Consider the following 27,941-nt stretch of genomic DNA (forward strand, 5'->3'; position numbering starts at 1 on the left):
TCGTCTGTAACGACTGCGTCAGGGACAAGATACTTTGCGCGTGAGATATTTAACTTCAATTCCAGTGTGACTAAGTGAATGATCATGAGTTGTTCACCAACTAATTAATATAACAGTAGTTCTGTAACTTAGAATTCAATGAATGCGCAGTAACAGTACAATATACACTAAGTTCATCATTTCACCCAATTTGTTTGTCTAAATTCATGAGAATGGGGTATTCACTAACTAGTAATATATCAGTAGTAACTGAAGAATTCATGTTATATAAATTGTTCTGTTCTGTTACTGTTGAGGGAGCACGGGTCCCCCAGTCGTCTAAGACGCCGCGATTCCCTGTGCAGAGTTGCGTCCCTTGGGCACGCCAGAAACCTATGATTGTGGGTTCGAATCCCGGTTCGCCCCGATTATGTTTCTAGGTTTGTCAGCACCATACCCGTGCTCGTGGATTTCACCGAAGTGGTAAACGCCTGAGACCTGCATCACTTCGGGCTTTCCTCCCACTTTAAGCTGACACGCCGTGATTACTGGAATACTGTTAAAAGCGGCGTTAAACTCAACTCACTCACTCACTAGTACTTTTGAATTCAACAGTAATAGTATAAGGTACCTTTCCCAATTCACCCTATCCAAATTTGTCTCAGTCTATGAATCGGACTATGGTAGTCGCAACCGTGGGTTGGTGATGCAACGATCGTTTTCATTAGCTGATGGGTTTTTCTACCCGATTATATACAATATAGGTAGCAATACTTAAGGCCTCCGGCCCATATACAAAACAAGAGTACAAAGAGATAATATCCGTGAGTACAACTGCTGCATACATATGTGGAGACATTGTTACAAAGTGAATGTACACAATTATTTTACGAAGTGACTTCACGATACTATAAGATTCTGGCACCGAGGAAGTGCATGATGAACAAAAAGTGCTAACCTCAGAATTGTTTTTCTATCATTAGAATTCAACAGAGATTTACATGAATACAAATGTGGTAAACGCAGGAATTTCTGTGGGATATATATATGCTTCCCTTAAATCAGTATAAACAGTTCATGACATATCTGTGTCGATCTCCAATCCTGCTGAAACATATCTAGTGACTTTCCGTGGAATAATCTTAAAAAATCATGTTTATTACCGACACCTTGATGCAACCACATATAACCGAAACCGTTATAAAATAGCATGTAACGAATATTTGATGCCCATGTTGTGTACCCATGATTGTCCAGATTAAGTAGCATTTTGTATGCTTTTCTAGGCAGGCGGTCTTCGTGCATTTCTGAAATTTTGTTAATCGACATAAATTTTGGCTTTGTTTGAAAAATACAGGCATGAATGGTAAATTGCTACATATGTTAAAAAGTATGTACACAAATGTGAGAGCATGTGTACGGTTTGATGGTCAGTTAGCAGACTTTTTCGATTGTCCTCTTGGTCTGAAACAAAGCTGCTTATTAAGTCCTATGCTGTTCTCATTTTTCATTAACGAGTTAACATACGATATTGTCAGAGAGGGGAAACACGGTGTTCAGCTGTACCTAGATATTTTAGAGTTATTCATGCTATTGTTTGCTGATAATGCTATACTTGTATCAGATATTTTGATAGGGCTTCAAAACCAGCTGAATATCTTAGAAACGTTTACCGATGAATGGAAACTTACAGTAAACCTAGATAAAACAAATGTGGTAGGAGAGATGGTCAACTCGCTAAGTCCGAAAACTAGTTTTACAAAAACACCCCAGTTAGTCTTGCAGATGAATATAAATACCTGGGTATTTTATTTACTAAGACTTTGAATTTAGGAAAAACTGTTCGCAATTTAGCCAAGAAAGCAATGGTCATGTTACTTACCACTGTATCTAAATTAGTACCTGTTCCACCTAGAGTTTATTTTAAGCTATTTGATGTCCAAATACAGTCTATCCTTTTATACGGCTCAGAACTTTGGGTTTTTTAAAAAATATGAACCAATAGAGAAAATACATTTATATGCATGTAAAAAGTTTTTGATGACATGAATAAACACTACAAACAGTATGAAGATATGCGATGTACATTAATGCACATGTTCGTTGTTTAAAATAACTTGAATATATCTTATTAATATATTTCGCCAAAAACGGCAGTATTATTTCCTTAGAACATTTAAGCATTTCAACAAGAAGGATATCTAGTCCAGGGGACTTTCCTTTCTTCAGAGAATACATTGCATCAATAATTTCCTCAACAGTAATATTGGCATCAATCTTTTGTCAGTGTTCAATATATTCGACACTCCGCTCGTCTCGACACGAAAAGTGCTCAGCGTTTTCAGATAGATGACTTTCATACAAATGTAGAGTGTAGAGTCAAACACCAAAACCTGTAATTGGAATGATGGCATCCGCTCAATCGTTCTAAATTAGACGGTGCATTGGGTGTTCACATACGGAACAGATACATTTCAGACAATTTAAGTCTATTTAGGCTGAACTTCCCCTTCGTAATCTGTAAGTTATAGGTCAAAAGTTGACGGGATCGGAGTGATGGTTGTACCGTCGCACAATGCCTTCCGAGGTACTAACACTGTCACTATCCAGGTCATCAGCTGGGTGCGAGGATATATATGCTGCAGTCACTTTAACACGCCCTGATATACTTCACTGGGGTGCTTGTGACCTGGAAATAGAATCTCGGATTATTTACAAGTGTTTCTGGTTCAGAAAAATGGAATTTAATACCTTGAAAGATGTGCTCTGGTGTGGATACCTGTGTTTGAGCTTCGCAGTTCTTTTCGAGAGTGAGTATATGCTCATATAGGCTGTTGCTATAAAGAATCGCTCTATGTTTGCCGTCAATATTCAAGTTCATTTAAGCATGTAGGTCGCACAATGAGATGTTACTTCAGCCAATGTCTTTCGTTTATCATATTCAAGTTTCGTTTCAGAAATATGAAACTATATATTTTCAAACAAGTTCCTGAGAACCATAGCATATGTGATGTGATCATGATTAGTTTGGCAACAAACAAACACTTATTTTATGAAAACTGTGCGTGTGACGGGTTCCACCGATAGAGCTCGAGCAGGACCCTTTTCGCGAACAACTGGTGTCATCACTGATTTTCAGTGATCCATCCAAATTATTTTAATAGTTATTTTGCCTTTTAGGCCCAATGGAATTTGATAATCGAGACTGATTATTCTCTGGTCTTGACGATTTGAATTTACACCTTCACGTTGAGAACCTTTGGTGCTTTTGACTTGTCCCAGATGGGTCAATGTAGGTCCCCACCTTTATATAGTATAATGTTACTGATTGTAACGACATAACAAACGGCAATTCTTACACAATGCCCCATGGGGGAACAGGCGGCCTACTGGTCAATGGAGTGGCTATTCGCTGTGAGGAGTTATTTCCTAAACCATGACAGAATCTACTGGGCATGAATTCTACAAGATGCATAGACCTACAATTCCTACGCCGTGCATAGGAGAGCGAGTCATGAGTTCGAATTCCAGATTCACAGCGATTCCTCTATTTGATCAATCATCATGTTATTGTTGGTTTCCACATCGTCTACTCGCAGTCTGCAAACCTTTGTTCTTACCCCCGACAGCACGCTAACACGCCGTGATGCATGTGAGTGACTTGTGTTTAACGCCGCTTTCAACAGTATTCCAGTTATATCTCGGCGTGTCAGCTTAATGTGGGAGGAAAGCCCGAAGTGATGCAGGTCTAACTGAAATGCTTTTCAAAGAGGTGTTTAACCAAACTCACTCTGTCACAGCCAAACGGCGATCGTGATCCACTTTTCATGATGAAATTATGACGCGATATATAGTACCCTATATACAAAAATGTCTGTTTGAACGCTTCTTCAATCACACATATATAACACCCTTTAGAAATGGGTTTGCCTTTTGAAGCATGTTAAGTTTGTGTTGCAGTATCCCACGGCAAGGACACAGAAACAAGCGCGTGTTACAGCAATGTCAATAGGTGTGGTCAACACACTATGTCCTGTCCAGTAGGTCACACTGTGGTAGTGACCGATGCTCTCTACGCTCATCAGTCCAGAACCACGACCTGCACCAGAGGCAAGCTGTCCTCTTGTAGTGACCGCTACATCAATGCCTGCTGCAAGCGCACCGGACGCCAGTGTTACAAGCCTTATACCGGGGTTGATGCAGACAGGCTTCTTCGTTCGTGTTTAGGCTCCCGCTCCTGTGACCATATGACGCCACAAAAGAACCAAAACTGTGGTCAACTGAAACTTCCCGTGTCAACATTCTCTGTGGTGTCTCATCGCTGTGTGTTAGGTAAGATTTTTAGTTATGATTTTTAGGTAAGATCAAAAGCATTTTTTGATGACATGAATCAACCAAGTCAGCGAGCCTGACCACCGATCCCGTTAGTCGCCTCTTACGACAAACATGGGTTGCTGAAGACCAATTCTGATAGAAAATAATTATTATTGGTTTTGGCATCGACCATTCGATATTTAAACGGCAAGTGTCAACAACGATAACAAACACTGCACTTCCTGAACTAATTGTGTTAGAATCCAGAATATCCTTCTGTGTGACTTCGACTATTATTGAGCACAAAATGTATTCATAATGCCATAATTGCTTTGTCACATTTTCTGAATAATTGTTCTCTGGCCATGTTTGATGTCCTGGAAAAAAACGTGTTGTCAAAAAACATGTAATTGTTCGACCATACATTAGGAGAAAACGTTTTGTATGCCTGGAAACAATGACCAAGAAACATTGTCTCCACAAACAATAACCCAGGCCCCATTACCCCAACAGAATATTAAATGATCGACACCGTTTACTTTAGAGCGCCTTAAATTCAATACTATTTTAATTCTTGTCGTTTTGTGGATCGAGTATCTGAAACAAGATATCATGTCTCTGCATCGAAATGAACCTGTTAAACGTCTGTATGCTTCGTTGTACAGAGATGTACTAAGATAAACAATTTTTACAAAAGGTTCGAACTACTGTTAATGTATAAACACCATTAATTCTTGAACGTGTATTCCCCGAGGCAAGTCTCTGAAGACCGAGTCTCAGCACAAGATATTTTGTCTATTTATCCAGATACTCTCATCATCGGCTATGATGTCGAGACACAGATCACCAACAACTTAGTGTACCTACTCTATCGGATTCCCATCACCAAGACGAAACAAGGAACAGCAAATGTATACGGATGTGACGTCACTGGACCGGAAGGAGCAAATGTCAAGGTCAGGGCGCTGGACGTGTCAATGGTGTCCGTGAATGGAGGACCATGTTCGGGATTGGAAATAGACAAAGAGGGAGATGTGACTATATTTTCCTGCGAGAGGACAGACCTGAGATTCCTAGCAACGCTGTATGATGGTGCTGTTCCCATTGCTGTTAATATAGTTGACGTAGGAGGGACTCCCCCTCAGGCAGCTTGGGTCTTGTTGGAAGGTAGGCACCGTGAGTCTGTGTTATGTCATGAATTACCGACGGTATGTTTGCTTTGAAATATAACTAGTTGAGCTTAATGTAATTAAGAGCCCGACCACACGCCCAATTGGTTTTTCGGATTTGAATATGTACTAAATATATAATTATGCTGGTCGTAAGAGACGACATAAGCGTTATGGCAGATATGTTTCAAATTTGATGCAAATTCTCTATTTTGACTTGTACCATAATTTTCGGTGACCGCTTGACATGCCTTTGCATGTGTTTGTGACGGGTGCGGCTCATGGGGCAGGATGCGTGAACCATTTCGCGAACACCTGGTATCATCACTATTTGATAGTGATATATTTCGATTATGCATAGAGTTTTGCTTTTATTTGCTCCAACACAATATCCGAATCCATGTCCATATTGTGTAACCAAATGTCTAACTGTTTGTATTACCATGTGTGTCCTCAGGTTGTTTGTCTCTTGCTATTCGTTATGGTTATTATCGACTGTTTTTAGACAAGTTGAAACCTTTCATGAATATTGTCGTGCATTTACTTGCATAAGGAATGTCATTGATCATAACAAACACTGTTTTTCCGGGGAAAAACACTCAAGTAGAATCCAGCACATGTATAAAAGTTTATAATACAGGAGTACTTACTTTTAATGTGCATTACTTAATGTCCCGAAAATTTATTACAGATACTGGATCCGGGGTAGAATAGGTCTTGGACCCATGCTTGCTGTAAAAGGCGACTATGCTTGTCGTAAGAGGCGACTAACGGGATTGGGTGGTCAGGCTCGCTGACTTGGTTGAAGCATGTCATCGTATCCCAACTAAATCCCAAGCCAGTGAAGCTTTCGAAAGGTTTTATGATAAACATGTGGAAGACATTATCAATTCGACGTAGCAGTGATAGAAGTGATGTCCGATGCGATTCCATAGTTTGATTTGCACCATATGTTCCCCTGCTTTTAGGTGAACAATTAACTTGCCTTTGCATGTGTTTGTGGGCAGGATACGCTCATCTGTTCCCGAACAACTGGTATCATCATCATTTGATAGTGATTCATAAACATATGCTCATGATACAGTCGAAATCGTACAATCGATTCTGCTTGTAGCAGAGATTTCTTGTGGCAATGGAATAATTTATTATACAATTACCCAAATATACACATTGAGCGATTTCCCTATGTGTATCTACAGTAAAATGCGAATTGGTCTCGATAGTTAATAAGTGCACCTAAAGCGGTAAAATGTACAGTAACTCTTCTGCTTTTCAGTAGACATCCTCAATAAGCGAAAGATTTCATGTTGGTGTTTTCAAGGTTTTGCTAATTTATACCTTATATCTTTTTTGACCATTTGAACATCATCTGTATTATGAAAACTTCGCGTAAATCTACTTTTTACCGCATTTCGAGGGGATTAGAATTGGTCCCCCTCCTTATGATTGTCGTGCGCGGCGACGTAACGGCCCAGATGGACAGACTTTGTGACTTGATAGAGTGTATGTCATCGTATCCCGTTGGCGTGATTGGTCAATCACAGATATAATAGGTCTTCAGCAACCCATGCTTGTCATAAAAGGCGACTATGCTTGTCGTAAGTGGCGACTAACGGGACCGGGTGGTCAGATTCGCTGATGTCAATCACTGGATTTTCTGGTCCAGACTCGAATATTTACAGACCGCCGTCATTTAGCTGGAATATTACTGAGTGCGGCGTCAAACAACAAACAAACAAACAAAATCACTCAATGCCTTAGGTGACACCAAAGAGTTCGCTGCGCGTTCGTTTGTCAATATAATTTAGCCCGGCTCAATCTTCAGGTAACCAAACTCTATGGAAAGCAAAGTGTATGCATTTCCTAAGCAACACAATCGTATTAAACCTGTTAATGGTTTTATAGGTAGTGGGAATATTACCGTTGATTGCGGTAAAATACGAGAGACCCGCAAAGTACCACTTTCTACGTCCACGACAACTGGAGCGTCTACCTTGACGTCGACACAAACAACATCAGCATCCTCTACAACTCAGTCTACCCAATCAACAACACCAACCTCGGGGTCGAGCGCCACGTCAACAACAGGTAAGGTAGAACTGATTACAGTGAATATTTCTGTTTTCGGACATGACACCTTCAGAGATAGCTTAGTGGTTAAAGCGTTCACTCGTCACGTCGAAGACCCGGGCTCGATTCCCGACATGGGTACAACGTGTGAAGCCCATTTCTGGTGTCCCCCGCCGTGATATTGCTGGAATATTGCTAAAAGCAGCGTAAAACCATACTCACTCACTCACTCACTCACTCAGAGAACACGACCCCCGAATACAGTGGCACAGGGCAGAATAGGAAGTGAAGTTGCATTGTCTCCATTGATATTGTGTAGAATAAAGAACAATGATATTCACTTTCATCAAACAATGGACAGTGTTATCGATGCGATTAACACATATGAACACGAAGTGAGCAAGGAGGAGACCCGTGAAGATCCAGGGTAGAATAAGTCTTCAGCAACCCATGCTTGCCGTAAAATACGACTATGCTTGTCGTAAAAGGCGACTAACGGGATCGGGGGGTCAGGCTCGCTGACTTGGTTGATGCATGTCATTGATCCCAATTGCGTGGATCGATGCTCATGATATAAATCACTGGATTGTCTGGTCCAGACTCGATTATTTACGGACCGCCGTCATATAGCTGGAATATTGCTGAATGCGGCGTTAAACAACAAACCAAACAACCAATCAAGGAGGAACTACTTTCATGTTCTATACACGGATACAGTGCATTCTTGCTCATTAAAGTATTGAGTATTATTTTATCCTTAGGTATTAATAAGGGTTTACATTCTGGCACTATATGATAAATGGGGAGGGTCACTGAAATATTATATTCATGTGCTTTTTAAAGTTACTCCATTGATTGAAGTTACATCTTGAAGAACGAATATTTTAAGAAGGATATCAATCAAACAACTTTGTACATTCAGTATTGAAGGCCATAGGCCAATGATACAAAGGTAATACAGGTAGTCGGGGACTCAGGGTGCGGGTTGGTTTCTATTACACATTTCTTTATAGATGTACATTGATAGTTCTTTGGTGGGGTATTCGTTAGTGGACGTTAATACATTAAACGTGTGTCTAGTAGCATGTATAATATGTTGTGCTATTAGTTTTGCTCTAAGATCATCATATGTTTTACACATCAAAATAAAATGATTTTCGCCTTCTATATAGTTCGCTTTACAAATAACACAAATTCTATCTTCTCTCTTTTCTTTGAAAAAATTCCCTGCTTCAATTCTTAGGTGATGGGAACTGCATCTTAAGTGTGCCATCGCGTTTCTAAATTTATGACATGTAAGGGTTGAGATAAAGTATTTGGTATTGAAGTTAAATTTAAACAACGAGTAATCATATGACTTCTGCTATCAGTTAACGACCCATGCCAATCCTGATTTTATGATATATAGTTTCATTCTTTAGAGGCCAAGTTTGTTTTGACCCGTGAAGATCCAGGGTAGAATAGGTCTTCAGCAACCCATGTTTGCCTTAAAATGCGACTTTGCTGTGTCGTAAAAGGCGACTAAAATAACGGGATCGGGTGGTCAGACTCGATGACTTGGTTGATCCATGTCATCGATCCCAATTGCGTAGATCGATGTTCATGATGTCAATCACTGGATTGTCTGGTCCAGACTCGATTATTTACAGACTGCCGTCATATAGCTGGAATATTGCTGAGTGCGGCGTAAACCAATCAACCAACCAATCCCGTTTGTTTTACCATTGTGAACAGCATTAAGTAACAATGTATAGGATTTTCTAACAAACCTTGACTCAGGCATATATAAAGGTTTACACCAATATTTTACAACGCGTTTACATTCATAAATATATAGTGGGTATCTTTCACATTCACCACTAGCAACATGATTTGAAGTTGTAGATTGTACAGTCAGGAAGCGGATACAGGCCAACATATGTACAGTTTCTATTTCGTCATATAATTCACGATTTACACCCCATATGTCTACCCCAAAACGTAAAATTGGGCTCATATTGGTGTCAAATATTTTGAAAAATAAATGAAATGGTAATGGTTAAAGTATTGACAAACTTTTAAAACACCATGAAGAATCTTCTTAGCTTGCAAGGAAGTGTGTTTTACGTGTTTGGGCCATGATAGAGATTTAGTAAACGTTAATCCTAAGCATTTCTATAAAGGTACACACACAAGTGGTTGTCCATCATACTTCCATTTCTCATGCTTAGATAAAATTCCCCAAAGAATGATATTATAATGATAAGATTATTAACCTCCTGTATTTACGTCTCGTAAATATTATATCTTAGGAATATCAATTTTTTTAATAATGCTCTGACAAGGCTTCGTGATTCAATTTTTTAAACATAGAATTAACTGACTTAATATTGGCAGAGCCTCACTTTTAAAGTATATAACTTGTCTAAAAAATCACGAGGTCAATATGCCATGTTGAACCCTTTTTAGGCTTGTGATCATGACAAATATTCAAATGCTTTCACCAGTGGCAAGCATACCGTCAAGCACACCTTCTCCGTCAACGTCACAAACATCAGAGCCGTTGCCAGAGACGAAACCAGAACCGGATTCAACTCCCGAGCCGAGTAGAACGAAGAGCGACACGTCAACCAGCTCTCAAGCCGTGACGTCAGCAGCTGTACCAAACTCAGTGCCGGAAACAGAAGAAGGTGCCACAGTCGTAAAATGTATGTAAAACACCTCATTAGACATTTTGTGTCCCGATTGATTGCGTTAAATTTTACTTGTTGCTAGTTGTCTTTAAAAACATGCAAATCACTTCATTATTTTACTTAATGCGTCAGGACATCACCTATTATGTGTGATGCCAAAGGAGATTGATGATACAATAGAACCATTGCGTGGGACGATCTCGTTGTCCTGTCTGTCTGACCCCTGTCTGACCCTTGTCTGACCCTATTTTCTCGCTTTCACTAAACTCAGATTTGGAAATGGTCTTAACGTGTCTACACTGTTGAACCTTTTTAAAGGCTTTACTAAAGCCTTGAGTAATCAAACACATTAATAGCAAGAGTCATAATTGTACTTACAAGTGTTTTAATCCGATTCACTCTCAGTTACAGAACGAACAAAAAACAAAATAAATGCAAGAAAGTTATTCTGTACTTAGCGTTCATGTCTATAGAGAATGCCATCAAAATCATACTCAAATGCAGGTTCATATTGTGGCCTTCCGCTGTCTCTTTCAAGATACACCAAGATACCCAGTTTTTATCGTGTGATGCTACTTGATATTTCATAAACCGGCCGCGGCAACAACAATTTCAATACAGCAGAGATTTCTACGTACATGTTTCAAATTTTAACCACAACGAACCTGCTTGACTAATGCATATATGACCTTTGATATGGAAAAAGAGAAGTCGTTCATTGTCTTGTACAACCATTGCCCACGTCACAAATGTGTCGTAACGGGTAAAAAGTATTCATACTCATGGTGGCACTGTAACGAAAATTTCATCACTTCCTGTTAGAGGATGTGTTTACAAGACGTAAACTACCGGGCAAAATGTCTCCACCCATATTTGGTGATCGCTAATAATAAACCAAGGAGGAAATGGTTATTCGAACGGTGATGTATTTGATACGGATATTATAGTTGTGTTTGGGGCCTTACGTTTGCAATGTTTTCAGTCAATTAACGTTTGGATAGCGTGTGTAAATTGTTGGTCAGAAATAGTTTTCAATATATACTTTCTTTTACCCGTCAGTTTATTTTTCTTTCTTTCTTTTAATATTTGGTCATCCAGCCTCTGAATCCAACTCCGCTGCAACTTACGGCGGCGTTGCCACCGGCCTCCTGCTGTTGATTCTCATCATCATCGTCATCGTCGCCGTCCTGTGCTACCGCAGGAGAAGGTCAGATACACCAACCTTGTCTCATTATTACTTAATGCCCGAGTGTGCATTGCAGTCCATTTAGAGATTACAAGATACATAATTTCCAGTTGTCATGAGTTATGAGTTAGTTTGGTGTAACGCTGCTTTGAACAATAATATTTCAAGATAGCACGGGTATGTTGGAGGAAGCCGGAAGTGAGGTCTTAGAGGTATATCACTTAGTGAAATCAAAGAGCATGGGCATGGTGCCTACAAACCTCGAAACAAAATCAGGGCGAATCGGGATTCGAACCCAGTTAAGTCACGCTAACGGGAAACAAAATTCAGTACAACAAATTGCGGCGGACAGAAGACTCGGGAAATCGTTCCTACTAAGTTATTATCATAATGATAATTGAATAATTGTGATATGATTTCTGATATGTTTTGAATATGTCTCTTCATTGACATTAGGAGCTCAATGTTTCACTCAGTATTCGTTATTCTAAATGGAAAATAACTACTTAATGGGTCGCGTTTTCAAATGAAGTCTATTCTTCCCATGGAAATTGAAACGCTTATTTAGTCGGCCAAATGATGGCACAATTATTGTCATTTGATGTAGAGTATTCACTTCGGCGAGCCGCGGTTTGCTAACAGAGGGTAAGGGCATCCACAAATGTCACGATTCATGACACCAAAGGCATGACCTTTGATTTCTGGAATGGAAAATAGATAAGAATTGGCATGTGTTATTACAGGTTAATATATGCGTTGAACTTATTTGGATTACTTTTAATGTCCACATGTGTCTGCAATACATATTGCTGAGACCCATGAAGATCCGGGATAGAATGGGTCTTCAGCAACCCATAAAAGACGACTATGCTTGTTGTAAGAGGCGACTAACGGGATCGGGTGTTCAGACTCGCTGACTTGGTTGATGCATGTCATCGTATCCCAGTTGCGCAGATTGACGCAAATGATGTCGATTATTTACTGACAGACGTCATATGGTTAGAAGATTTCCGAGTGCGGTGTTAAACAATAACAAACAAACATGATAGTCAGTACGAAACACAATTATAGCTATTATGTAATTATTAAACTTTTGTTTTGCCTGTTTTGCCTGAATATACATATATCCAAACGTAGTCTATCTTGGTTTATGCTAATTGCGGAATGGGGATTTGATTTGAATATTCTCTTTACGCTCTCCCAGACCTGAAACTGTGACCATGTTTTCCTTCAAGATACAGGCGTTACCAAAGTAGAAAAGTTGAGGAAGAACGCAACATCCCCGATGGAGAAGAACGTTCGTGGGACAAGACGGATGGAGACAGGGAAAGAGACGACTCGTCCAAAGGAGGACCATCTCCAGGTCAAGGTCACAAGGGAAACAGCTCCAGCAATAACAGCCCGCTAAAGACGCCAACCAGCCGGAGTGGAGGCAGGCAGATGGGCAGAAAGGAAAGGGCACTGCTTGCGTCCTCTGAGGGCGGTCCAAATACGTCCCCGCCCCGAGTAAGCCAACCGAGAGACTCGGACGGGTACACAAATGCTGGAAAGCCATATAGCAGTTCGGACAATCCTTCGGGAGATTTTTACGACAACCCAGGGTTTAAGACAACAGTTGAAAGCTTAAAAATATTTTGATAGGAAACACAATTTTGAAAAATGGTTGTGCGCGTTAGGAATATGTCTTTTTTGTATTGTGTTACAATATTTTTAATATTTGAATGATTAATGTATAAGAGGGATAAAAATGAACTCAAGTTCAAGTGATTATAAAGTAACATTCTGTGAACAAAGTACTCATGATTCAGACTGAAAAAAGAGAAATTGCCTGCCACAATAAACGTTGTTGCAAGGTGTATTTATTTTAAAAAAAAACAGGTATATCGTTTTAGATAAAAAATATATCTGTTCTTGTAGCTGAAGCTAAAATATCTAACCTCAATACGAAATCCCAGGTCCCCATTCACAACAAGGTATCCAAGTGTGATTGCCAGCGGTATGTCAAGAGTATTTCAGAGTTAGTGGGTAGCCTAGGGATGAAAGCGACCTTTCATCACGCCGAAGGCACTGGTTTCAGTTCCCCGCATGGGTACAATGCGTGGAAAATAGTTCTGCTCTCTGCATGTAGGCGAATAGCAAAGAGTGGAAAGTGAAATTTGCTGAATATCTAAGTTCGAATCCCTGATTATGTTTCTTTTATTGGTTTGTCTGCATCATACCCGTACTCGTCCAAAACATGCATTATTAACTGGAGTCCTGCTGCCTGCAGAGGCGAAAATGCAACATTAGCATTCACACATTTACTCAGATTATATCTTCTGTACCTCATGAGTCGGTAGCCTAGTGGTTTAGTCGTTCGCTCGTCTCGCTGAAGGCCCGGGTTCATTTCTGGTGTCCCCCGCAGTGATATTGCTGGAATATTACAAAAGGAGGCGTAAAACCATACCCACTCACCCACCTATGCAAGACGTAAGAACCTCCTACAGTGGGGGTCGGATGGTCAGCGTGTTTGACTTGGCTGACTGCGTGATACCGACCCCGATGACCTGGATAGTTGTCTGTCATCCAGTCACTAGTTTGGCAAGCCCAGTCTGTATTCCGAAACTCCGTGATACAGCTGGAGTAGAGCTGACTGCGGCGTCAAACAATATTCACACGTAACAAAACCAACAACTCAGTGCTATATGGGAACGGGTTGCTTGGGGGTTAGGGGAATCGCGTTTTCACTGTGAGACTTTGCGTCCTAAACCATGACAGAATCCACTAGGAATGAGTCCAGTTCCAGATTCACAAGGGGTGGTCGGGTAGCCTAGTGGTTAAAGCGTTCGCTCGTCAGGCCGAAGACCCGGATTCGAATCCCGACATGGGTACAATGTGTGAAGCCCATTTCTAGTGTCCCCCGCCGTGATATTGCTGGTATATTGCTAAAAGCGGCGTAAAACCAAACTCACTCACTCACTCACCCAGATTCACAGCGATTCCTGTCCTTGCCTGTCGTCACTTAACCTGTTCTTGTTGGTGTCATTAAAGTCTACTTGTAATATACAAAATTTGTGCTTACCCCCAACAGTAAGACAGACAGTAAACTACGGTTATAACGAACTCAAAGAGACCACTAATTTTAATTCGTTATAACCGTAGTTCGTTATTAGCAAATGTACGGAATATAGAAAGCAAATAGACAGGACCAAAAAAATAGTTCTTTATATCCGTCAGTTCGTTATAAGCGTGTTCGTTATAACCGTAGTTTACTGTACCGTGATATTACTGAAATATTCACTTATTCATCTATAATGGTGGTGTGATTAAAGAATTAAATGTTTTAATCATACTATCTTACTTGTTCACGTAAATTCACTTTTTAGTTTATTTTGAAAGAATTGCATAACTTATTGTCAATATATTTGATGAGGTTGCTCAAAGATTGAAATGTAACTAAAACTCACATCGTGGTGGTTTGACGGCTGTGGTTAATATCCCGATGACAATGCCACAAAGATGCACATGCTATACCTCATAATAATGTACATAGCGCAAAAATGTATTTCATCCAATACCATTAGCAAGTGAATTATATTGCTTTGAACATGATGCAGTGTATATAATGAATCCCTATAGACTCAAGTCACATGTCAATCATCAAAAAGGCATTTTGAGATGTCACACATGTACATATGAATGCAAAGAAATGCAATTTTAAAAAAAATAGACATTATTCTTGTAGATAGTCAATTGTTAATAAATTTGTGTTATACACATTGTTCTATCGTTTTATCATTCGTCAGGCAGCAAACACATATGACAAATGTGTGAGTGAGTGAGTGAGTTGGGTTAAACACCGCTTTTAACATTATTCCAGTTATATCACGGCATGTCAGCTTAATGTGGGAGGAAAGCCCGAAGTGAAGCAGGTCTCAGACGTTTACCACGTCGGTGAAACCCACGAGCACGGGTATGGTGCTGACAAACCTAGAAACATAATTGGGGTGAACCGGGATTCGAACCCACAATCATAGGTTTCTGGCGTGCCCAAGGGACGCAACTCTGCACAGTGAAACAATTGTGTGAGCGGTGATGGCAGGGTATGCTTACCCTTCTCGCGAGCACCTGATGTCATCTCTGATTTTTTGGTGATCCATTCATATAGTTCTCACCTCTGTGTAACCTTTTACCCCCAATGGAATCTGTTTCGGTGGATAATCGGGACGGTAATTCTGTGACGTTGACGTTTCATTCTGTGACGTTGACGTTTCATTCTGTGACGTTGGCGTGTTATGTTTATGTGTGCAGGTCGTCATACTGTACGCAACCAGACACACGTAACGTGGGACCATAAATAATAACACTGGTCACAACTACAAAAAGATACTGTTTATACTGTTTATTATAAAGGTATATGGCTCTTGAGATTGTTTAGTCTGCCAAATGTTCTGCCAACAACTGCTTGTCAAGATATGCATCGTTTGTTATACAAAACGTTGAATACGTTTTTTGTATACGTTCATTTGGGTCAAAACGATAGAACCTCTTTAAACTTAAATATCGATGTTCTTGAAACGGCAGTTCCTGAGTAGTTGGAATTAAGAATAAACAGATTGTGTACAGAGATTTTACAAGCGCATTTGTACAATAGACTCTGCATTTGTGGACATTTCTTATGATTATGGAAATTGTGTTGTCGCTTTCACTGACAAAATAGTACAGACTTGCAGCATTTAAATGAACTCAATTCAAACACATTCAAACGATGAACGGGCCAAAGCTACACTTAACGCAAACTGGCGTTCAAAACTTAAAAACAAAATTACGTAGGATCGAAATTTTATATGATAAGTATATATCCACAGCTTCGTTTCTCTTTAAAAAATATTTCACACATACTGTCAAGTGGGAATTATTTTTTACATGGGGGGCACGGGTGGCCCAGTCGTCTAAGGCGCCGCGATTCGCTGTGCAGAGTTGCGTCCCTTGGGCTCGCCAGAAACCTATGATTGTTTGCCCTGATTATGTTTCTAGGTTTGTCAGCACCATACCCGTGCTTGTGGGTTTCACCGAAGTGGTAAACGCCTGAGACCTGCATCACTTCGGGCTTTCCTCCCACATTAAGCTGACACGCCGTGATATAACTGGCATACTGTTAAAAGCGACGTTGAATCCAACTCACTCACTCACTCACTATTTCTTAAGTGTGATTTTCAAATATGATATTGTAGTTTTCTTTAATGTTATTTTTTCGTAAAAAAACAAAACAAACCACGTCACGTCATTCCTCGCGTGCATTCGTCCTCCCAGACGAAGTCATTTCTATAAATACAGCACTGACTCAGAGTCAAGCACTTGGTGCTCACGGGGACTAATTAGGAGGAAAGTTGAACGCATGCCACAGTAGCCCCAGGGTCACGCTTCCGTCTTCAGCTTGGGATCAGAGGTCTGTCCATAAAACATAAACACCCACCGCAACTCATAACAATGGACACTTGTGTTATTGTGATACTTTTTGCAGTATTTTGTCAAAGTTCAGGTAAGCATAGTTAAATATGTTTCTTACGTTTACTCAATATGTCTCACGAAATTAATATCAATATCAATTTCTATCCGTCTATTATCGTATCTGTCGTTCTACCATTCTGTGTTTTCTTCTGTCAATCTTCTATATGCCATTATACATCGTTCTATATTGCCCTCTACCAGTCATGATGTGCATCCGTCTATCAATCGTCGATATGTCATGCATATCCTTCAATACTTTCTTCTACCATTTCTTCTATCTATCTTATCTATCATTCTAACATTCGTTAGATCCTTTTCCATTCCTAATATGTACGTCTGTCGTTCCAGTTGTTATTTTGTATATTGAAGTTAGCAGCTCGTTAGCATGTATATCTTAAGAAACCTTAAACCTATTTGCAAAATGTATATCTGAACATGTCTACATTGTAAGTCAAGTACATATCTGAACATGTCTACTGTGTATAGTCAAGTACATATCTGAACATGTCTACATTGTAAGTCAAGTACATATCTGAACATGTCTACAGTGTATAGTCATGTGCATATCTGAACATGTCTGCATTGTAAGTCAAATGCATATCTGAACATGTCTACAGCGTACAGTCAAGTACATATCTGAACATGTCTACATTGTAAGTCAAGTACATATCTGAACATGTCTACATTGTAAGTCAAGTACATATCTGAACATGTCTACATTGTAAGTCAAGTACATATCTGAACATGTCTACATTGTAAGTCAAGTACATATCTGAACATGTCTACATTGTAAGTCAAGTACATATCTGAACATGTCTACATTGTAAGTCAAGTACATATCTGAACATGTCTACATTGTAAGTCAAGTACATATCTGAACATGTCTACATTGTAAGTCAAGTACATATCTGAACATGTCTACATTGTAAGTCAAGTACATATCTGAACATGTCTACATTGTAAGTCAAGTACATATCTGAACATGTCTACATTGTAAGTCAAGTACATATCTGAACATGTCTACATTGTAAGTCAAGTACATATCGGAACATGTCTACTGTGTATAGTCATGTGCATATCTGAACATGTCTACATTGTAAGTCAAGTACATATCTGAACATGTCTACAGTGTATAGTCAAGTCATATCTAAACATGTCTACAGTGTACAGTGCAGTACATATCTGAACATGTCTACAGTGAAAATCAAATACACCACCCTCGCTTATTTTACCAATTATAATGGGAGATCGTGCTTCGATTAACGTGGAAGCTCTTTATCATAGAATTGCATTGTGCACATTTGCGCACATTTATGTGTCTGAGAATTCTCTCGTGTAGCATGTCATGACTCATGAATCATGATGAAAACAAGGCATTCCTCAGTTTTCGTAAACGAGCCAAGGATGTAGGACATCGGTTTCCAGGACAGGCGCTTTGAACAACCACTGCATCGATGAAGTCGGCTGGCCTAAAAAGTGAAACAAAAATTGCTCATGTTTGCTGCTCAGGACCAGTCACTTCCCGTTCGAAACCGTTAATGTGTGACTTGTATCAAAATGTAAACATGAAATATACATTATGCAATGAATTTAATGAGACTGTCCAACACATTGTCCGTGGATGCTCAGCTTTGGCACAAACACAGTATCCTAAGCGATATGATGGAGTGGTTCGATCCTTTTTTTATCGTCTTCGCCATGCTTGTGGTTTTGACACAGAGGTCCATCCATTGTACGACCCAGAATATGTAGAAGGCGTCATGGAAAAACATGAGAAATATGCCGACTTTGCTTTCGAAATGTCACGCTTGCATCCCTTCTGACATTCTTGGTAACTGATAAAGCTGCACGGGCCCTGAGCTGATGATGACCCTAAACAGCCTGACTGTGCCAGGTTCATCCAAACCCTCCTTGCTGCATTTATTTATTTAATATTTATATAATGTTACTATACTCCTTATCGAATAGTCATCATTGTTAATTACTGTCGTCTAAAACTAGGTCTAATCTGAACAAAGAATCAACCCATACACAGCGATGACACGAGGATATTTCATGTAATTCTCATAACCAACAAAATGTATGTATATATGTGCCACACTGCTTTAACGATTTTGAACAGTTAGCTATCTGGTAGTTGTTTCTTCACATTTTAATGCACAACATTGTTCGGTTTTTACATGTTTGGCCTGACAATCTCACCTAACTATCAGTTTGTTTCTTGTTTAACGCCGCACTCAATATTTCAGCTATATGACGGCTATCTATTAATAAATGTCTGAACCAGACACGGCACTGACTGACACCATTATGTTTTGTTTGTTTGTTGTTTGACGGCGCACTAAGCATATATGACGAGCTATATGACGGCGGTCTGAAACATCAGACAGTCAAGTAATTGACATCATGAGCATCGATCCACGCAATTGGGATACGATTACATGCATCAACCAAGTCAGCGAGTCTGACCACCTGATCCTGTTAGTCGCCTCTTACCACAAGCATAGGTTGCTGAAGATTAATTCTACCCCGGATCTTCACGGATCGGAGAACTGAAATACATACAGAAGACATGTGAAGATCTGGGTCAGATTTGGTAAGCAACCCATGCTTGTCTTAGAGGCGACTGAAGGGATCAGGTGGTCAGGCTCGCTGCCTTGGTTGATGCATGTCATCGATCACAATTGCGTGGATCAATCATCAATCATGATTCAATCACTTGATTGTCTGGTCCAGACTCGATTAATTACACATCGCTGGGATATTGCTGAATGCAGCGTTAAACACCAAACAAACACACAGTCCTCAGAATGCGTACAGTGTGTAGTCAGACCTGTCACATGTGGGTCAGGCGTCATAATCACAGTCACACGCTGTGCACCGCCAGTGTCACATGGGTCTGTGCTGCACGGTGTGAGGCGACCCGGGGGCATCCGGCCAGGAAATAACTCGTTCTCATATAACCGCAGGAAGTCACCTCGAACGTGGATGATCATTGAATGCGTTACAGAAGCCTGGGGCCTTCAGCCCATCTATATATATAACCAATACACGTTAGCAGTTCTTTGTTCCAACAATGGCACCAGGAATAGGTTTAAGCTGTTATTATTAAAGGAAATGTGATGTGAAAGTTGGTACTACAACGTAGTAGTAGTAGTAGCCGTAGTAGGTGTAGTAGTAGTAGTAGGGTTAAAAACTGTAATAAAGTATTATAAGAAGTTGTTGTCGAAGTAGTTGTAGCAGTAGTATGAGGTACAGTTGTAGTAGCAGCAGTAGTAGAAACAGTAATAGCAGAAGTGGTAGTCGTGGATGTAGTAGTGGTAGCAACAGTAGAAATAGTAGTAGAAGTGGTAGTATTAGTAGCTGTAGTAGCATCTGCAGTTGAAATACTAGTACTATAGTAATAGTAGTAGTTGTTTCTGTTGTAGTAGTAGTTAAAATTGTAGTGGTGGAAATAGTAGTAGTGGTAGTAGTAGTAGTAGCAGTAGTAGCAGTAGTAGTAGAAGTAGGAGGATGAGGATGAGGATGAGGAGGAGGAGAAGTAGTAGTAACGGTAGTGGCAGTAATAGTAGTAGTACTGTAGTAGTAGTAGTAGCAGCAGCAGTAGTAGTACTGTAGTAGTAGTAGTAGTAGCAGCAGCAGTAGTAGTACTGTAGTAGTAGTAGTAGTAGTAGTAGTAGTAAGAGTAGTAGTGGTTGTAGTAGTAGTACTGTAGTAGTAGTAGTAGTATAGTAGTAATAGTAGTAGGAGAAATAGTAGTAACGGTAGTAGTAGCAATTATATTTATTATAGTACTAGTTATGGAAGTAGCAGTAGTAATAACATTAGTATTAGTATAAGTACAAGACGATGTGAAAGTGGTAGCAGCATAAGTAGCAGTAATATTAGCAGTAGTATTCATTGGAGCCGTGCTGCTTATCGAGCTCACAACCCAGACAACATGACCACTTTCTTCTGCTGTCAGCAATTGGCTTGTCTGAACCCGATTCATTGTTCGAAGCCTTAAAGATATACGTCGATCATTGTCATAATACAGCCGTCGCCAACTTATGTCTTACTCTTGGCAGAATGCCCATTGCTTGTCACGAGTGCCTGCCGTAGAGGATAGGGAGGTTACAGTGTGTGACTTGGCAGATTGTATATCATGGTGCCCCGAAAACATGGCCACTTCCTCCTTAGGTCAAATTTGTCTGGGCCAGATTTGACCGCTTTACAGGATGTTGTAGCATGGTTGCAATAAGTTCATCGATAACGTAGCCTTGGGTAGCCTAGTAGTGCACGTGTTCGTTAGTCACGCCGAAACCCCGGGTTCGATTCATCACGATGCGTGAAGCCCAGGATATTGCTGGAATGTTGCTAAAAGCGTCTTAAAACCATACACACTCACTCATAATGTGAACCAATATTTACTAACCCATGTCTTAATGTAAACCAGGTTTTCATTTTGGCATGTCTAACGCCTGCTACGGCCAGGGACCCTGTTCTCGTCATGAACTGACCTGTGGAACTACTGACCGACTGGCCATCATATCGGCTGTCCACGGTTTCAAGAGGAAGGAGTCTCTCTGTCCAAGCATTGCCGTCAACACCTGCAAGTTCAACACCAAGTTCTGCTGCAAAGAAGATGACGTGTATGACTGCACCTTTCCCTTCAAGAACATATACATGAGGTCCCTGTATGAACGCTGTTCTGGCAAATACAACTGTTCCTATTACACCGATAGAGTCCAGGAGGCGTGCACGTTATCAACGCGTACTCTTTCATCCTTCTCGTCGATCAGGTTTAGCTGCATATCAGGTATGTTTGGTTTGGGTATGCTAGATCATGACTGGTTGTTTTTCTTTGTTTGTTTGTTGTTTAATGCCGCACACAGCAATATTACAGCTGTATGACGGCGGTCTGTAAATAATCGAGTCTGGACAAGACAATCCAGTGATTAACATCATGAGCATGGATCCACGCAACTGGGATATGATGATTTCATCAACCAAGTCAGCGAGCCTGACCACCCGATCCCGTTGGTCGCCTTTTACGGCAAGCGGGTCATCAGGTCATCAGGTATGTCAACAGGTGTAGAGGTGGGATTTTATTGTACGTGCGTGCATGCGTGCGCTGGAGTGTGTGTGTGTGTCCTTGTACTTGTCTCGAGTAGTTATGAAGCCGTTTCTACACACCCCTGCCGCCGATAAGCCATACCACTGTTTTAACATGAATACACTCTGACACAGTATACTGACAACGAGCCGACAAGTCCGAGTTTTATCTCCTTAATACCGAGCGTCAGGCAGGGTAACAACAAGTGCCAACTTTTAACGTCTTACGGTATGAAGCGACCGGGGATCGAACCACTGGTATTCCACTCACCCGGAAGACGTTCTGTTTCACTAGACCACGAAAGCCGTATGTTACTAGGGCGCGGCCTAGAGGAAGCCATCGATCGATACCCTAAGGTTGGAAGACCTAAAGGAACACGTGACCTTGATACGTTACAGTGATATCCTTGAGTTGTAACTTTCATGAATATACTTAGGTGTGGAGAAAATAGTCTCTGTAAAATGTAAGCCTTGGTTGGGAATTAATCAACGCTTTAAATGAGCGTTCGATGACTATCTGTAATTACCATGATGACGGGTAATGTCAAAAGTGTACGTTTAACCATTCAGCATGTTTTGATCCCCTCATTTTATTCATGTAACGCCGTGAAATATTTGAAATGGTAAAAAAAGAGCCCTTAACCTAATTCAATCACGCTTTTCATGTAGTTTTGATACAGATGTTTAAAATATTAGTATTTAACAGTAACGTGACAATGACCTTATGTCAATTCACCAAGACGAGATATAATTTTTGTTTTGGCATATCCTTTTTGAAACGGCGTTCCTGAAAGTTCTTGCTCAGCTCTAAGGTAATATATTTGAACAAAAATTTATTCAGTTTATTTCAAATGTCCATCGGATCACAATCATGACTTGAACTTTATTCAACAAATGTGCCAACGGAATTTTCTTATTTATCAAGACTCACATGCTGAAGTGAATCCTCTTTTAGTCCACACCCCGATATTCCAGACTCTCCGCTTTCCGGACGACTATTTCCACTTATACAAAGGGTATTAACAATGCTTCGTTCAGTGGGAGCGTTAACGTCCAGCTTAACGAGGTTTCATACTCAAAAGATGTTGAAGAACACCCGATGTTTTCATGTGACAGTTCAACTATTGTCATATGAGAAAATCGGGTGTCCTTAAACTTATTTTGAGTAGTATAACATGATATATTTTGTAACCCATTTTTGCGAATTTGCGAGTATAAACGTTATTGTTATTAATCCAGGACATTGTGTTCATATATTTTATAAAAGAGTACAGGTAAAATCGTTGACACTTTCAAAATGATTATGATGATTTCTTGACCACAATTTCTTTCCACACAGAAACGGAAATGGTTGATTTTGACACTGTTGGCTCAACCCGAGGAAAGTCTGTGTTTCTTGCCTTTGACCCTGACCTCTACATACGTAGCTCTGACAAAGTTAAACAGTACTCATGTAGAGTGGAACCAGTAACGTCATCCACCCCCGTCAACGTCACCATCAACGCTCTAGATGTCCGCTTCGACAAAATTGGAGGGAGATGCTCAAGTGTCCTCATACGGCAGAGTGGAGGTCACGTCACCAATATCACCTGTGGTCCGTATGGAAGACGAACATTCCTCTCCTCGGTAACAAATATAGGAATGTCCTTGACCCCTATTGACCTACTTCTGAACATAGTTCCAGAAAATCTTCCTGGATATGTGTGGATTCATGTAGAAGCTGGTGTGTAAAATTTTACACCTTTTCATCTTTATAACCTTGTGACCTTTACATATTGAACTCGTACCGTATCAAGTATTGATGATCCAAATCAACGTAGCTAGTCGCTTACATGCATATATTTCATTATACATTTATTATACATTAAAGTAACGCCAATTGATTTATTGTACAAGAGCGACATTCGTTATAGTGCTGTATTTACAATGTTATATCTATCTTATCTATGTTAGAAACAGCACACGTTTGGCGCTTATTAATACGTCTTAAAAATCATCTTTTTCAGAGGACACGGAACTTGAACTTCGTTGTGGATCTCTAGAAAATGGTATGTACAGCACATGTAGTATACACCATACTGTTAACCATAAAGCAATACTGTTTATACACTCTTACTCTAATGATATCAATGATTGATTCATTTGTAAGACAATGTCATTCCTATTTTTGACATAAAGAGTTTACATAATAAATATTAATTAATAAAATAAGTTACACATTATAAAATTAGACTTTTTTGAAAGCATGGTGGGGAGATGATTGGCCCTCTGGTGACAGAAAGGTTATCAACACCACAGGTAAATATGTGAACATATTTTTAACTCCTACGGTAAATGTTTGACGAAGGGTCATGAGAAAAAAGCACATTTACATTTAGAATAAGCCACAAGATGGATAAACAGTACTTGGCTTTACTCATACCATTGAATATGTACTTGATGAATTTTGAGATAATTTCCTAATTCAATTATGCTTTAACCAGTAATTTAAATAACAAAATTAACACGATTGGACATTTGGTATATTTGTCAGTTAGCTAGTTGTGAAGAAAATCACATCAAATGACCAAAAGGTAATTAAAATATCCACGAACAGTGAAATTACATTACTAACCCGTTTTTTGGGGTGTTGGCCACTGAACGATGTCGGTTGATAGATCATGACTGTTTTTTTGTTTTTTTGTTTGTTGTTTAACGCCACACTCAGCAATATTCCAGCTATATGATGGCAGTACGTATATAATCGAGTCTGGACCTGACAATCCAGTGATTGATATCATCATTATCGATCTACGCAATTGGGTTAGGATGACATGCATCAACCTAGTCAGCGAGCCTGACCACCCGATCCCGTTAGGCGCCTCTCACGACAAGCATAGTCGCCTCTTACGGCAAGCATGGGTTGCTGAAGACCTATTCTACCCCGGATCTTCACGGGTGTGGTTGTTTTTGATCGAAGTATGTCAAAATAAATTAATATATATACTATTACATGCTTTATCAACATGCTGTGCGTGACTCTACTTAAATTTTCAGTGAGTAGGTTCTACCTCATGGCGACCTAATGAATCAGGGGGGGAAATGATCCCTGATACATCGCCCTTGTCAGAATCTGTGGAATCAGGTGGTTAAAGTGTGGGACTCACATGTCCCGACCGCGTGATCGTTGCTCATGCTATCAACCACTAACTTGCAGATTGCTGCATGCGGCGTAAAACAGAATTCACCCACTGATCCATTTTGTGACGTTTCAGATAATGCCTCTGTGACGGCGGTGATAGGGGGCGTGGGTGTGCTGTTGATCCTAGCTGCAGTATTGGCTGGTGTCATAATTTGGAAGAGGCGGTAAGTGTTCAACATAATTTCAATCTACACCCATCCAGTCTGTTAACACCTACCCAAGCTGGTAGCGCTGTTGGGGCGGTCGGGTAGCCTACTGGTTAAAGCGTTCGCTCGTCACGCCGAAGACCTGGGTTCGATTCCCGACATGGGTACAATGTGTGAAACCCCTTTCTGGTGTTAGGAACACCGTTAGGAACCGAGTCGTATCAACACTAGCTGAGCAATGTCGTAACTCGGGGTAGGTTCTAACAGCGTTATAAAACAAGCAGTTGCTTGATAACGGTGTTAGAACCTACACCGGAACGTCGCTCTTAATTGTAATAAAGAAGTTCTTCACCCATAAATTCTTATCCTTTGTATCCCAACTTCTAAATGCCTATCAAAGAAATTGCCTTTCTTTAACAATCAGGATACATGTATTATTTGTGACAAGTCTTCGGATGAGATGTAACCTAAGCAAATAAGTGAATTGTGGCTTCACCAAGCCAAAGTTGTTTGTAGAATGCTGCTAAAACAGTTAGGGAGCGCTCGAGTTTTTCATATTACTGGGGGGCACGGGTGGCCTAGTGGTCTAAGGCGCCGCGATTCGCTGTGCAGAGTTGAGTCCCTTGGGCACGCCAGAAACCTATGATAGTCGGTTCGAATCCCGGTTCACCCCGATTATGTTTCTAGGTTTGTCAGCACCATACCGTGCTCGTGGGTTTCACCGAAGTGGTAAACGTCTAAGACCTGCATCACTTCGGGCTTTCCTCCCACATTAAGCTGACACGCCGTGATATAACTGGAATATTGTTAATAGTGGCGTTAAATCCAACTCACTCACTCACTCACTCACACACTCACTCATATTACTGAGTGTAGTTAATCTGCCATGCCATGACACATTAACTAGTATGGTAATTTAAAATAATCGAGCGGTCCTTAACCATAGATTTAATAGTATATATCAGTGACTCCTGATTTATATATTTAACCCCTTATATTCCAGGGCGAATGTCACAAAATACCTTCAGACAATTCCCTTGAACGCCTCTTGTTCCAAGGAAGCTGTCGAGCGGAGGCTCCGCGCCCAGAGTGGTTGCAGTGAAACACTTAACGTGACAATCCAACAGCCTGACACAACCTCTGAGAAGTCTGTGACCCTCCAGGTCCGCCCTCCACCTAAATCAACCGACGAACCCATATACGACCGCATCAAGTTCGCCGACGAGCCACCATCCGTGTCTGCTGTCGGCGTCTATGATCACCTTCGCCACGTGATAGTTGACCAGGACAAGGGTGATGGCTATGACAAATGCTTGGTCGGTATGGTCAAAATCGGCACGGACAACTCGGCGTACGACACCACGGAGTCGGCTTCACGTGACACCGATGAGGACAAGCGTGACGTCGCCTACGACCACCTGAACGGCAACACAGAAGACAAGTCATTGGTTGACAACATCTACGAGAACACGACCCCTAAACCTGTCGAAGAGAACCCTTACAATGTTGTTGCTGAGAAGGAGGATGACAATGAACAAACATCAGACTAATTTACAGTAAACTACGGTTATAACGAACTCAAAGGGGTCACCCAATTTAGTTCGTTATAACCGTAGTTCGTTATAAACACATTTACAGCATATATACAGCAAATGGACGGGGCAAAAAAAACAGTTAAATCCGTCAGTTCGTTATAAGCGTGTTCGTTATAAACGTAGTTTGCTGTGTCTCTATAGTCAAATCGACGTTGGAACGTGGTCAAGGGCACAGCGCACAGGTCCAAAATCAGGTGCAGTTGAGCAACATAGGTGGCGAATACCCGTTGGATGGGTGACCGTGACAGCTTGAGTCTCTAGGGTTTGGGCACTGCCTCCCCACCCACCCCCCCCCTCCCCCATTCCCCACTGAACCACATACAGTCACTGAGGTCTCCTAATGCAAGTGAATTTGTTCGTCGCATGGCTCTGTTCACCTACCATCGGCAGCTTGGGTTGTATACTCCCAGGGAAGCTGAGAATGAAAACCGAGCCCACACTAAACCACTGACATGGGTAATAGTAAAGTTGCGCCATGAAAATTCACTTGGTGAAAGGCATTTGGCGTAGGAAAAATGCACTTGATACAGTTATAATATGTGAATTTGACGCGGTCGGTAACGTGAGTGAGTTAACGAGTATGATATGCAATATTTCAACAATATCACAGGGGACACCAGGAATGGGCTTCACATTGTACCCATGTCGGGAATTGAACCCGGGTCTTCGGCGTGACGAGCGAATGCTTTAACCACCAGGCTACGCGACCGCCCCCTACCAATAAAATGCGAACTAACCCATTTTGTTCTATTTTTCTATTAACTTATGAATTCGATCTGTCATCCTAAAATAAGTTAAATGTTTTTAAACAAGACCAGCGGACATCCTTAAAAGAAGACGTTTTTTTTTTTTTCGCACGAGGGCTGGTTCCCTCACGTATGTTCTGCGTATGCAGACAGATACGTGTACATTACTTGTTTATTGAAGTCAATGATTGTTTCTGTTTCTTTGTATAACGATGCATCCGTTATTCCTGTGGATGATATATATTCAATATTATTCTACTCAAAAGAATTTAAAGAACACCCGATTCTTTCATATTACT

At 40.6% G+C, this 27,941-nt stretch overlaps 2 protein-coding genes across 4 annotated transcripts; both read left to right on the top strand.

Annotated features, from left to right (window-relative positions):
- The first annotated feature begins 2,554 nt into the window (after nt 1–2,554).
- Nucleotides 2,555–15,078, top strand: LOC139473909 (uncharacterized). Of its 2 annotated transcripts, none has more exons than XM_071256713.1 (7): nt 2,555–2,789; nt 3,940–4,311; nt 5,101–5,460; nt 7,368–7,550; nt 10,019–10,219; nt 11,303–11,411; nt 12,626–15,078. In XM_071256713.1, exons 1-7 carry the CDS (start codon nt 2,555–2,557, stop codon nt 13,026–13,028), a joined length of 1,863 nt encoding a protein of 620 aa, XP_071112814.1. In that variant the 3' UTR covers nt 13,029–15,078. The 2 variants fall into 2 exon arrangements, with proteins under 2 accessions (XP_071112814.1, XP_071112815.1); XM_071256714.1 differs by having other exon boundaries at nt 2,634–2,789; nt 12,632–15,078.
- A 1,741-nt stretch (nt 15,079–16,819) lies between these two features.
- On the top strand, nt 16,820–26,879 carry LOC139474607 (uncharacterized). Of its 2 annotated transcripts, XM_071257679.1 has the most exons (7): nt 16,820–16,911; nt 21,316–21,678; nt 23,314–23,697; nt 23,981–24,022; nt 24,219–24,272; nt 25,229–25,319; nt 26,305–26,879. In XM_071257679.1, exons 1-7 carry the CDS (start codon nt 16,860–16,862, stop codon nt 26,849–26,851), a joined length of 1,533 nt encoding a protein of 510 aa, XP_071113780.1. In that variant the 5' UTR covers nt 16,820–16,859; the 3' UTR covers nt 26,852–26,879. The 2 variants fall into 2 exon arrangements, with proteins under 2 accessions (XP_071113780.1, XP_071113781.1); XM_071257680.1 differs by lacking the exon at nt 24,219–24,272.
- Nucleotides 26,880–27,941: the final 1,062 nt, after the last annotated feature.

The sequence above is a fragment of the Haliotis cracherodii genome, unplaced genomic scaffold (assembly GCF_022045235.1).
Source record: "Haliotis cracherodii isolate W230 unplaced genomic scaffold, xgHalCrac1.p SCAF_3, whole genome shotgun sequence".
NCBI classification, from domain to species: Eukaryota; Metazoa; Mollusca; class Gastropoda; order Lepetellida; family Haliotidae; genus Haliotis; species Haliotis cracherodii.